The sequence below is a fragment of the Cyprinodon tularosa genome, unplaced genomic scaffold (genome assembly GCF_016077235.1).
Source record: "Cyprinodon tularosa strain WSP-4 unplaced genomic scaffold, ASM1607723v1 ctg669, whole genome shotgun sequence".
In the NCBI taxonomy this organism is placed as follows: Eukaryota; Metazoa; Chordata; class Actinopteri; order Cyprinodontiformes; family Cyprinodontidae; genus Cyprinodon; species Cyprinodon tularosa.
The window spans coordinates 86,926-100,333 of record NW_024039417.1 but is presented as its reverse complement, the minus strand read 5'-3'; the positions used below and the strand labels follow the sequence as shown (position 1 = coordinate 100,333).

The 13,408-nt window shown below is 39.4% G+C and overlaps 1 protein-coding gene across 14 annotated transcripts in view; it reads left to right on the top strand.

Moving 5' to 3' along the window:
• ubr5 (ubiquitin protein ligase E3 component n-recognin 5) overlaps positions 1-13,408 on the top strand; it is a 70,396-nt gene that overhangs the window by 14,397 nt on the left and 42,591 nt on the right. For 10 of the 14 annotated variants that reach the window (XM_038267293.1, XM_038267301.1, XM_038267297.1 and 7 more), the window contains exons 3-15: positions 657-738; positions 2,053-2,129; positions 4,018-4,137; positions 4,586-4,874; positions 4,965-5,124; positions 5,277-5,426; positions 6,688-6,899; positions 9,867-9,983; positions 11,348-11,458; positions 11,568-11,722; positions 11,943-12,060; positions 12,164-12,348; positions 12,467-12,576. In XM_038267293.1, coding sequence (XP_038123221.1) covers positions 657-738; positions 2,053-2,129; positions 4,018-4,137; positions 4,586-4,874; positions 4,965-5,124; positions 5,277-5,426; positions 6,688-6,899; positions 9,867-9,983; positions 11,348-11,458; positions 11,568-11,722; positions 11,943-12,060; positions 12,164-12,348; positions 12,467-12,576 — 1,886 coding nt within the window. The remainder of the gene's footprint in view (positions 1-656; positions 739-2,052; positions 2,130-4,017; positions 4,138-4,585; positions 4,875-4,964; positions 5,125-5,276; positions 5,427-6,687; positions 6,900-9,866; positions 9,984-11,347; positions 11,459-11,567; positions 11,723-11,942; positions 12,061-12,163; positions 12,349-12,466; positions 12,577-13,408) is intronic. The other 4 variants (XM_038267307.1, XM_038267296.1, XM_038267299.1 and 1 more) reach the window with 2 other exon arrangements.

Below are 13,408 nucleotides of genomic sequence, written 5' to 3'. Positions count from 1 at the left end.
CAATATTTAATTAGTAAAAGAGATTGATATGGTGTTTTTAAATGGCAATATATCAGCATATGAAGATATTGTGATATTTTAATGTATCAATATTTTTTCCCTCGTCTTTAGAAGTTTTTAAGTCTAATAAAGGAGTTTTTGAGGAAGAAGAAGAAGTAGTATTTTATTTATTTTTTTAGACTTTAGAAACTCAGAAGCTGATCAAATATCGGGTTAAATATTGGTGGGGTGGCCGATGTCCGATATTCAGTTTTAAGGCCGATACCGATAGGGGGCCGATTATATCGTGCATCCCTATATTTAACAAAGATTGGAGTCAAAACAATTAATTGTACTGTAGCTGAAGCTGTCAAGAGGCCTTTGCCTGTTGGGAAAAAAGCTCATTCTACTGCAAATAATCTGTAGTGGGTCAGATATAAAAGTCTGACTTTGTCAGCTTAGCATTTCAGACGATAAGATCAAAACTTTAAATATGACGAAGCTTTTATTTAGCACTTGTATCGGTACAATGTATTGGCAAGTACTAAAATGTCAGAACTCATACTCTATTAGAATATGTCTGATATCAGGACATCCCAATAGCATTTTCTGACTTTGGAATCCTGTCAATGCTTTATTCCTCCAATGATGTTTATTCTTCTTTTTGTTAATTGTAGTCATCCGCATCTTAGTCTGCTGGAGCAGGCCACCTTAAAGCAGTGCGTTGTTGGTCCTAACCATGCTGGATTTCTCCTTGAGGTAAGACAACAAGACTCTGTTAGCATTAGTCAGATATTTGGATTTGATCTAAATTGAACATCAAACTTTTAGTGAATTCCTGTAGAAACCAGGCTGACTTACATCTTTAAAGGTGCAGAGTCTCATTATTTGACAGTTTTTAAATGTATACGTCAGTAACACCCTCTGGTTGCATACAAGGTTTTTCTGAAAGATTAGCGCGTCCTGCTCTTGTGTTTTTGTGTTTTACGATGCTACTTTTCCCCCTGGTTTTGATTAGTTTGTTAGTAAATAAAGTCCTTTCTGTATATTTACAATAACAATGCAGATAAAACACTGTACATGTGCGCAGAGGGTAAACGGGTAAGTAGCCTACTGTGGCTAAGCCAGTTAGCATCTTCCAGTGTGAAAACGATGAAGAAAAGTCCAATGTAAGGAAATAAAACAAAACACATAACATTTGATCCCATGAGAGAGAATACTAGAGCAGCTCTGGGAATCCAGTAAAAACATTGGTGTTCAATGAAGTGAAGCAGAGGTGTTCACACAAGTTAACCTCATGAATGTTTGATTAAATGTCCTTATTAACACTGATGCTAGTGATGGCAATGCTATTTTTAGTCTCTACTATCATGAGTAGAAAGTATATTATAAATACCAGAATTTTATTGGTACTTTTTTGCTGTCTCTATTTGCATTTGCTTGGAAGAATAATCTCTTTGTGATCTGAGTATGATTGTTTAGAACTCCAAGCTTCTGAAGATCGGCTTATTTTATCTGTTGGTCTACGGCTACCCTGAGTGTCTGTTTACCACAAGGCATTGCAGGACTGTTTGGCTCTTTATAGTCATTCATAGTTTGTAAAAGCCGCACTGTTCGGGTGCCACATTCATTTGTCTGCTTATTGCACCCGGTGCTGAAATTCAATTTTGAATAAAAAAGGGCTAAATGCTATTAGGACAGAGACTTGGTGTATATACTGTATATATAAAACCCTATTTACTACGGATCAAGTGATTTATTATTTAATTCTTTTTTGGCATATAATGTGATTATGCATCTTAAGTGTCTAAAATCTCTGTGCTACTGCTAGCTGGCACAAGCCCTAAAATCGACTGATCAATGTCTGAATTTAGGTTACACATGAAACGATAATATTGTCTGTAAAAGGCTGTATGATTTGTTGGAACCAAACTGGTCAGTAGTGAGAGAGAATAGAAGAAAACACTATTTGAATGCAATGTGTATATTGTGGCTACAGTTTACACCTCCTTTTAAAACCAATAGAAGTTAATTGAAGTTTGTTCCACTGAGTGGTGACTTCGCCTCTTTCAGGACGGACGAGTGTGCAGAATCAGCTTCGCTGTTCAGCCCGATCGCCTGGAGCTCAGCAAACCGGATGGCAGCGATGGGTGAGAGACTTTTTGTTGGATTTTATCCCAGGGGCTTTTATTTTTAACACTTTGGCACTAAAAATACATTTTTTATCCCTTTTTCTTAATTTTTTTTAAATTTAAAAATGGTTTTATATGCCAAGAGTGACATCTAAGGATTTCTGTGCTTGGCTTGACAACATCCTGCATACAGGAGACTCTGATAGCTGTTGGCATCAATGTTAACAGCATTGAGCCTTTCTAAACAAGGCTGTTTTATTCTCTGAAAACATGTTAGGTTTTTTAGCCATGCAAGTTTGATCTTACTTTGAGTCTTTTTTTCTTCGTTTTAGACTTTTAAATTCCTCTTTACTGGCTGTTTTTCTGGGTTGGCTTTCAGTATGTATTACATTAAATTTCCTGCCAAAGGAACATTTACTGCTTGTGTTGAACAAGTTTGCTCTTTATCACAGCTTTTTATGCTGCACTTTTGTGGAAAAGGGGGAAGAAACAATATGGTCAGGTTTCTATGACGGGTTGTTCAGCCGTAGGAAGCCTGCTTGCTTCTGTTCTTTTATCATATTAGGGGAGTGGCGGCCTAGTGGTTAGGGCATTGGGCTTTGAATCCTGAGGTTGTGAGTTCGATCCCCCACTCCCACAGACTGCCACTCTGGGTCCCTGAGCAAGACCCTTAACCCCACACTGCTCCCCGGGCGCCACACAATGGCAGCCTACTGCTCCCCTAGGGGATGGGTTAAACGTAGAGAGTTCATTTCATTGCTGTGTACTTCTAACAGTTTAATGACAATAAAATTGAATTAAATTAAATTATTATGGAGTCTTACATTCCAGTCCTAAAGCTCTTTCTCTGTATAATCTGAACTGTTTCTGTGCACATATCCTGTAAATGTGTAGGTTCCCGTGTTTTTCTTATTGATAGATTTTTTTAATTAACAATTTAGTGAAGGAGTGAATTTTATTCCATTCTTGCTGCAAGCAAAGAACGCATTTTGTTAAATAAAAAATAATAAAAACTGGAAATGAAAATGTTTTAACCCACTTCTCTGTTCTCTTTGATTCAGATTTTGTTTTAACTTTCTTTACATTTGTATTTTTGTTTTTTCCAAATTGGTTTTCCTTTGTCAAATGTAATTGTTTTTACACGGATTTTCACAGCTCATATTGTCTTCACTTAAAGCACAATAAAAAACGCTCACTGTTGACTCAAAAAATGTTGTTACCAAGGCCCCTGCGGACCAGTAGAGATGCTGCCAGGAATTAAGATAATTTGATCTGTAAAATGCTATTTGAAATGGAAGGAAAAAAAAAAACCCTTAAAATTAGAGAAAACATTTGAATAGAAAATTAATAATAAAATAAACTGAAAAGAAAATTTACAAATGTAAAAAAAAAAAAGATAAAAAGGTAAAATGTTTTTTTTAATTGCATTTCTATCAAACTTCAATTTAATCATTTTTTTATTTTGTATTTTATTTTATATATATTTTATTTCTATTTACAAAATGTGTTCCTTGCCTGCAACACTACTGGGACAAAATCCCTCCATATTTTAGAAATGTTAGAAAAAAAAATCTAGATTATCTTTTCTAAACAAAATGATTAAAAATAATGGAATTGGGAGAGAACAGCTGCAGCCCCAAGAACTTTTTTTTTTAACAAAGAAAAGTCTTGAAAGAGGAATGAGTTGCAGACAATTCTGATTCCCAAGGGTGTTGCCATGTTGGTCTCCAAAATACCCCTCCTGTTTTACTAAGCAGCAACAGAATCCTGAACCAAGGGGTCCGATTCTTCTGGGTCAACCTTATGCTCAGCTGACCCAGGGTTGCTTAGTGCACATAGAAACCTTTAATCAGCCCTACTGGGACTGCTGTAGGTTTGTAACCCATCTCCCATCTTTTGTTTCCAGTTCAAAGTTGAGCAGTGGTTCAGGGACAGGAAGGAGCTCCAGACCAGGCAGGACCAGTGATCCACCCTGGTTCCTGTCTGGTTCTGACACACTGGGCAGACTGGCAGGCAACACCCTTGGGTAAGTTCTGGCAGGACATATGGTCCTGTGAAGGTTGGTGCTCGCAGAACGGCAGTGGGTTAAGGGTGTGTGTTCAGCTGCACAGCGAGTCAGGAGGGAGAATAGTGTCCCACTGATGACAACCTGTACAGAAAGAATCAGTTATTCTATTCACCATCCACCTCCTTTCCCAGTATTTGTTGGTTTTCCTCCTTATACTTTTGTTCTGCACAGCTTGCAGAGCGCAGATTTACCTTCTAAACACCCAACAAATATTCAGTCTAATGTGAGCAATAATACGCACCATTAGATTTGTTGTGCATAGCATAAATTTATCTTTTTTTCATCTAATTAAAGCTCTGTTTGTCTGATTTTTATAGCTGGATTAAAGATCTGCTTTAGTTTAGTTTCTCCTGTATCAGTTTTGCTCATCCAGACTTTGACTGGGACCTTGCTTTGCATTTGACAGGAGCCGCTGGAGTTCCGGGGTTAATGGAGGCAGTGGAGGAGGTGGAAGCGGAGGAGGAGCCGGAGGCGGCGGCGCAGGAGGCGGCAGCAGCGGCGGAGGAGGAGGAGGAAGCGGAGGCAGTGGTGGCGGAGGCGGGGGTACGTCTGGCAGGTCGTCAACGGCGGCTCGCGACTCCCGGCGCCAGACTAGAGTTATCCGAACAGGAAGGGACCGTGGCTCTGGGCTTCTGGGTAGCCAGCCACAACCAGTCATACCAGCATCTGTCATTCCAGAGGAGCTAATTACGCAGGTGCGTTCCTTTTCTTATAAACCATGTGTTTTTTTATGTTTATTTTTTCAAGCAAAGCAGTTTTAAGGACATTAAGTTCCTTTTCCACAGGCCCAGGTAGTCCTACAGGGGAAATCCAGGAGTGTTATCATCAGAGAACTCCAGAGGACTAACCTAGACGTCAACCTCGCTGTCAACAACCTGCTGAGCCGTGATGATGAAGATGGAGATGACGGCGATGACACGGCGAGCGAGTCCTACCTCCCAGGAGGTGGGTGCAGATGTTCTCTTTTACTGCTCAGCTTTTTTTTTTTTTAGCAAGAATTGTGGCAAACATGTTTTTTTTTCTGCTTAGTGGAATTAGGAAAATCAAAACAGTAGAAAACCTCAGATTTTACAGTCGGACCTGTTTTTGTTTTACAGAAGACTTGATGTCCCTGTTGGATGCGGACATCCACTCAGCTCATCCCAGCGTCATTATTGATGCCGACGCCATGTTCTCTGAGGACATCAGCTACTTTGGCTACCCGTCTTTTCGGCGCTCCTCTCTGTCACGGCTCGGATCTTCCAGAGGTAACTCAGCAGCTCACTAAGGGACTAAAGGAAGCTTCTCAGAAGGCTTTGGTGGCAGCGGTGGTGATGGATGATTTCTGTTTGGGGGTCTTCAAGTTAAAGCTTGTTCTTTGGTTTTATTCAATCTTTTAAAATCACTAAACAGAGATTTCTGAGTTGGGGGGGTCGTATGAAAAGATTTCCCTCACTGCTATATGTGGTTAGACCATTAATAGAAATGCATAAAAAAATGTAGATTTTGAAGTTTTTTATGTTTATTTGATGGTTAACAGTTGCTAAGCATCTATCAAGTCTGATCTTTTTCAGTTCAGGAAACACAGCATAGCTAGAAGTCGTTTGGTTGATTTTAGTTTTTTATAAGGAATTTAAACCCCTAAGAAAACAGTCTTCTATGACACGGTTCCTTCAGAGTGGAAGAAAGCCATTTAGCAGGATCTTTAAAGCCGATAACAGGAAGCCAGAGCGCTGATGTCCTGTTTTATCCTTTTAAAATGTAACGTCTATCAACAACCTTTAGACAACAGCTCATCATAAGGGTCTATAATCTATTAGAAATAAACACATGTTTACAAATATTAGGTTTACAGTTACTAATCCCTGATTTGGTCGATTTAAAATCTGTCTCGATTTAAAGCAGTACAAACCTGTATTTCAGTGACTGCTCTCCCACACGGGAGCTTGATGTCACCTCTCGTCGTAGTATTAAACGGCTGCCCGAGGCTAGAAGGCTATAAAGTGTGATGCTTGGTATTCTTCAGTCTTATTGCTCTTCTAGAGAAAGCTGGTTTGGATAAAATTGAAGTTGGCAGCTGGAGCTTTAAAGATGATCTAAAAAAACCTGAGGCTGTGAATTATTTTTTTATTAATTCCAATTGTTGAGTTGATCTATATGACAAATGTTTGGTGTTGTGTGCTGCATGGCTGTAGTAAATACTGTGAGCTCTCTGAGAAAGGCCCGCTAGGCCCGTCTGTCTGAACAGGGAACCTATTAGACAGTCTATTTAAACAAAACCAAACAAAACACTGTAAACTTCTTGCTTTCTTTCTTTCTCCCTCTCTCCTCACATTTTAACATGAGCATGCAGGGTGACTCACCCGACGTATATTTCAGATTCCCACTCAATCTTTATCATTGCAGCTGATTGATTTGATATCACTGATTCTTAGCATCATTTCTCTCTATTCTTAAAACTTTTTCGACGGGTCTTTCCCAGAGAGTGGCTTATTTCTATCCCACTGGTGTGACCTTATTGCATACCAGTTCTCCTTCTTCCCCTAGAGCGTGACTCAGAGCTGTTGCGCGAGCGCGAGTCTGTATTGAGGTTACGCGAGCGCCGGTGGCTCGACGGGGCTTCGTTCGACACGGAACGAGGTTCGACCAGCCGCGAGGGCGAGCCCAGCCTCGACAAGAAGAGCATCCCTGTCCAAAGCCCCGTGTCTCTGGGGGAGGAGCTGCAGTGGTGGCCCGACAAGGTAGGACCTGCATCCTCTTTCTTCCACTCAAACTCATCTGATTAAGTAGAGTCTGCCTTTATGATCTCGGTGTTATGTTTTTTTTTCTTACGATTTTTTTTGTCTTTTTTGTCCTTCATTTTGGTTATTTTTGAAAGTAGATAGAAAGGAAATAAGATTGAAGAAAAGGGTGATAAAGGCCAAGAGGTCGGGGTTCAAACCTGTGTCTAAAGCCTCTAAGTATGGTGGTGATTTAACTGCAGCATCACCAACGCGCCCCTCACTCTGTTTAAACAGATTTGTCTTTTCAAACTAATGTCAAGGAACATCCTAAATAGAGATGGACCGGTAATATATTTGTAATTTTTTTTTCTTGTATTAGTATCAGCCATGACTTCAGTTCCATTAATTGTGTTTTTTTTTTTTTTTTTTTTTTTTACTAAATGTTCCTTTTTTGCAAAGATAAGGCTTGTTTGATTTTTATGTCATGTCATTTTCATCATAGAGGAAAAAAGTCTATGCTGGCTTCATGGTACAGTCTGGTAACTGGTTACAGTCATTATTTAGAACAACGTTGTCCAAAAGGCCTAGATATAGAACCAAACCGGTGTTGGGTACTGTGTAACCTAATATTGTTACAATCATTCTATGTATTTCATTCCAGAACCAAGTAATTTTAGAACAAAGGCAGAAAATATGTGCATGGTTAACATTAGTAACCTGACTCCGCCAGATGGATTTGCTCCGCATATCCATCTGGAAACCTTCCGTTGAAGTAATTTTGGGAAGGGGCGAAAATACTGGTTAGCTGATTGGTCTATGTTGGTGATAGACGGGCCAAATAAACCAATCAGATCAACAAAGCATATGACGTACTAACAGAGCGACGACGAAGAGGAGCCAATTGATAGATCAAACTCTTGCCGAAACCAGTCGGGAGAAGAGCAAAAACATCTTTTCCTCTGAGAAAAGCCTCCAGAGCAGTGTTTTGCTCTTCTTTCAGTGAAGAAATACTGTGTAATTCCGATAAAACTTGCTTGATAGCCATGCTAACGCTAGTTTCATCGGCTGAAGCCGCAATGTTCTTTAGCCTGAACTGTCGTAGTTTGGGTCCTCCAAATATTCGACCAATCGTCTTCCGTTATCTGAATTCCCAATTCTTTTTTCCCATTTTGTTTTAATATGTAAAGTGTTACAGCCTCTATTTTCCAACAGATATTTATAAATTAAGGACACTGTTCTATATTTTTCCCCTTATAGGTCTCCATCAACATTTTGACAATTCTATTTTCCTACTGTGTTTTATCTCTTTATTTATAGAAGTCCCTTAATTGAAGATATCTAAAACGATCTTGAGTTCCAAGGGCAAATTCTTGTTGTAATTCCTGGGAACTTTTAAAGTACCCATCTTTAAGGACTACACACAAAGCTGTTAAACCTCTTTCTGTCCATTGTTTAAATCTTAAGTCCTGTGTAAAATATTTGTTGTAGGCTGGCCACTGAATCAAACTCAATTGTTCCTCTAGTTTACATTTCCGGATAATATGTAACCTTTTGCCTTGGGTAAAACTAGTAATAGCATTAACTTTTCAAGTGTTTTCTTAGTGATCTCTATATCTCCAATTATACTCCGCAGTTCTCTTCCATGGACTTTTTATTTGATATTTTTCCATTTCGCCTCGTAATTTATGTCACTTATATTTATTATGGGTGTTATTTGGGCAGTTGATCCATCAGTGCCATACCTCCTTTCTCTTTTGGTTACTGTAAGGTTTCTATTTTAATCAGGTTTTTTTTGCATTCCATATGAATCGGGATATAATAACTGTCCATCCGTGAGTTCTATAGGTAATGCCATGAAGAGGTATAATAACCTTGGTAATAGGTTTGTTTTAATGATTTCGATTCTCGAACTAAAATCTAGTGTTAGAGCGTCCCACCTTCTAATGTCCATTTTAATTTCTTGGTCCACTGTAATAAAGTTAGCAAATGTTTTTTTTAATTATTATATATTTTTTTTGTTATTCCTTGTATACCTGCAGATGTAATCATCCTCTGCCTAGTGGCACACTAATGGGTGAAGGTTAGGGATCATTGTAAACTAGGTATATCGGATGTAAATTGGATTTTAAAACCAAAATACAGCTTTAACCTCTACAAAATGTAAGTGCCCTTTCCACGCATTTATTATTTGATATATGTATATAGAAAGGGGAAGTTGTTGGTAGAGGAAACAGCCGCTGCTATGAGTCTCTATAGAGCTTTGAGCTCTAGGATCAGAATCACCATTGTTCTAATAGGTGGGGGCTATGGGTGTAAATAATAATCGTTTTGTATTGATGCATCGACACATCCTGCACGAGTACCGATTCATGTTTTTTTCCCCCCTTCAGTCTATTTGTATCCATTTGCTCCTGGATGTAATTCTGACTCCCGTGCTGCGGTGGCGCTAAACCTATTTTTCCCTCTTACCTCACTTCCTTTAGCCACTACCCTCTTTCTCGCGTAAACACAGAGGCATTATTATTTTTCAGTAAAAGAGGTTTTCAGAGGCATAGGTGGAGTACAACGTTGCAACTTCTGTTATTTGCCGTTTTTTCTCAAATAAAATACATAACGATATTACAGCTTTCATTGATTTATTTCAAATTTGAATCATTGTCAAGCCTGAAAGGTAAGAAAAAAAAAGATTAATTAATCGAATCAAATCGTATCGTAGTGTATTCTTCAGTATAGAAAATAGTCAAATCATTGGTTCAGGAAATTGATACTGAATGGAATCGCCATGATGGGTGTGATTTACACCCCTAGTGGCGGCCCTCTGAGGGTACAGCAGCATCACCTCTGTCAGCGAGCCCCAGGGCAGTTGAGGCTAAATTGTAGTTTGCCACCATCATTATGAATGAATGGCTGAATGTATTGGAAAGTGCTTTACATGTACGGGATTTTGACCATTTAATTTAAAGCCACCTCTTCCTTTTCTTCCAGGACGGAGTGAAGTTTGTGAGCATTGGAGCCTTGTTCTCAGAGCTGGTCGCCGTGAGTTCCAAAGGAGAGCTTTATCAGTGGAAATGGAGCGAGCCTGAACCATACAGGAACGCACAGGTGGAGAAGAACAGCTAATTTACTGAATAACATGAATCTAATAGGGGAGCGCGATTGATCAGCCCATCAATTGACCTCAGTTTCTTTAATTTTCAGCTTGTTTTTTTTATTATAAAAAAATGTTATGTAAACCTGATCTTATCTGCCTCTGCTGAGGTCAGAGAGTCGCCCTCTTTCAAATCTCTAAACTTTGATTTATGTTTGAGAGCAGTGATATATGAACAGGGTTTCCACAGGTCATTAGAAAAATCATTAAGTCGTTAAATTATTTTTTTTTTAAATTAAGGCCTTATTTGGCTGGATTTGTTCTCTTCATCCTCTGATATGGGAGCTGGCTCGGAGCTCGTCTGCCTGGCTGTGTGTTTCCTGGACAGGGCCGCCTTTTACAGTTTTATTTTATGTCTCTGCTTCTGTCTCCTTGAACCCCAGCCGGCCTCAGCAGATGGCCGCTCACACTAAGCCTGGTTCTTCACTAGATTTCTTCCTGTTAAAATTGAGTTTTTCCTCTCCACTGTCGCTACAAGCATGCTTAGTGTGAAGGATTGCATTCGGATCAAAGAGCTGATGCAATCAACTGGTTTTCCTTAGATAGAAAACTTTTAATCAATTAGACTGTATGATCTGGTGAACTGTAAAGTGCCTTGAGATGACATGATGTCAATTGGCACTATATAAATAAACGGCTTAAATTGAAATGAATTGGCATTAAAATTCATTACATGTGATTATGATGGCATTTAAAATGCTTTATTTGAAAAAAAAAAAAAGCTTATAAAACAATTTTGTCAGATATATTGGGATATTTATTTATTTGCGTGGAGCTGCTTCCAGTGGATCATAAAGTCTCATGGTAGGAAAAGAAGCTTGAGGCGGAGAAAAAACTAGAGAACAGGGAAAATGCCAATTTCAACAAAAGTGGCTGGAAAACGAGGAATTCGGGACATGGCTGCAGTCTGTTTACAGTAGAGATGATAAAGTAAAGATGCCGTGTTATTGTTATTTTTATATATATGTATATACACATACACACACAAATCATGGGTACTTGTTCATGGCAGTGAAATTTTTCCCAAGAGCATTAAATACATCAAATTAGAGTTAGTCATTCCTGTATGAACCCTGATGAAGTGTTAGTGTTTTATGGGTTCTGTTCAAAAGTATTTAGTAAGAGAAATTGGAAATGTTTAAGGTGTTTTATTATCTTATAACACCTCAAAGTGTCAGTTATGAGGAAAAAAATCAAAACGTGTCAGACTTTTTAAAGCTCAGTGATCGGCCAGAAACCTGCAGTCGCTGCGCCCCTGGAATCTATGTATATTTGTGCTGGATCCAAGCATCTTTTTAACTTGTCTTTTTCCCATCAGAATCCTTCCATTCATCACCCTCGCGTTTCCTTCCTGGGCTTGGCTAATGAGAAGATCACATTACTGTCTGCTAACAGCATCAGAGCCACTGTAGCAACAGAGAGCAACAAGGTAGACGTCTACGCTCCATATATTGAATCGGCCTCCTGATGAAGTGATAATGCTAAGAGAACGATAATTTGTTTAATAACCGGTTCTTTACCTGAATGTGTTTGGATAGGTGGCCACCTGGGTGGATGATACGCTAAGCACCGTGGCCTCTAAGCTGGAGCACAGCGCCCAGGCTTTCCCTGAGCTGCAGGGGGAACGCATGGTGTCGCTGCACTGCTGTGCACTTTACACATGTGCTCAGCTGGAGAACAGCCTCTACTGGTGGTGAGAAGACAGCAGCTTTGCTTTATTTATTCACTTTTATTTGTTTTTAAAACCAGGGTGCAATCGGGCTTCAGTCTGTAGCGTGCCAGTCTTCTAATCGGATGGTTGTAGGTTTGATACCAGTAGAAATTAGTAGTTCACTTGCAGAATTATTTTTCTTTTTCAACTTGTTCCCATTTTGTTGCAACCACAAACTGAAATGACTTTGGTCTTTCTGCAGGGGCGTTGTGCCTTTTAGTCAAAGAAAGAAGATGCTTGAGAAGGCAAGAGCTAAGAACAAAAAGCCAAAGTCTAGTGCTGGCATCTCCTCCATCCCCAACATCACTGTGGGAACACAGGTGGGTGAGCTTTTACATTTGCTCCAGCTTTTGTTTTCCTGGGTTACTCCTGGTGATTTAGAGAGCTGCATTGTACTGATGATCCAACGGTGTCCCTCTTTAGGTGTGTTTGAGGAATAACCCCCTCTACCATGCCGGTGCAGTGGCCTTTTCTGTCAGTGCCGGAATCCCTAAAGTGGGCGTCTTGTTGGAGTCTGTTTGGAACATGAACGACAGCTGCAGGTTCCAGCTGCGCTCGCCGGAGAGCCTGAAAAACTTGGAGAAGACTACAAAGACCCAGGAAATCAAGTCAGTCCTTTTTGTTTTGTTTTTTTAAATCATTCCACTGTTTATGATTAGTGAACTTTAGTTGTTGTGATTTTTAAAAGCCAGAACTAAAACATGTACCTCTTTTCTCACACCGTAGGATGGAAAGTAAGCCTGAGCTGGTGAAGACTGAGATGGGTCCTCCTCCATCCCCTGCATCCACCTGTAGTGATACCTCTTCCATTGCTAGCAGTGCCTCACTGCCCTACAGTATGTCGCCTCTCATGCTATCTAAACCCATAACTATTCCCTCTTTCAAAAATTCACAAGTCTCCCCTTTGCTTTCTCCCGGGCATACGCCCAATTTCTTCCTCACACTGTGCTATCATTAGTCCTTTGACTTCAGAGCAGATGGTGCACAGGATTTATCAGCAACTTTTCCTTTTTTTTTTTTTTGCTGCCTGTGTTCTTGTGAAGGAAATATGGCCAGCTCACAGTATATCTGCCTGCCCATTACTGAGTCTTATCATAAGGAGCATATGGAAAGCTGTAAACAGTGATGATTATTATTTTATTTATTTATTGTCCTCTGGGTTTTTATTTATAATCCAATTACATTTTGCATGTAAGGCTATAATTATGGTTTTAGTGCTTTTTATGCCTTGATTCCATGTTAGTTCTCATAGCCCAGACTGAAAACCTATGAACGTATTTGGCTATTGTAACGTCAAATTGTTACTGTATAACTACTTACTTTTGAAAACATTTTCAGAATGAAGAAAAAAAAAGCATGTTTGCATGTTTTCTAAACAAAAACAAGACTTTGTTGGGCTACTGTATAAAACCTGGAACTCAACACTATTCCTGACATTTTGAATTGAAAAAGCTTCCTGAATGGGAAGCGAAACGTCTTCAAACTTGGAAACAAAATCCAGTGGATTGTTTAAGTTTGGAAAGCAAACTATAGGTAAATTAGATCAGGCTCAGATTAGACATAAATGACCCTAATAGGAGCAGTAAATAAAAAAATATCGACATGCCTATATACTGGTAGCTGGCCCTGTAGGGAGTCGGAGGTTGAGGGGCTTGAGAATCCCCTCCC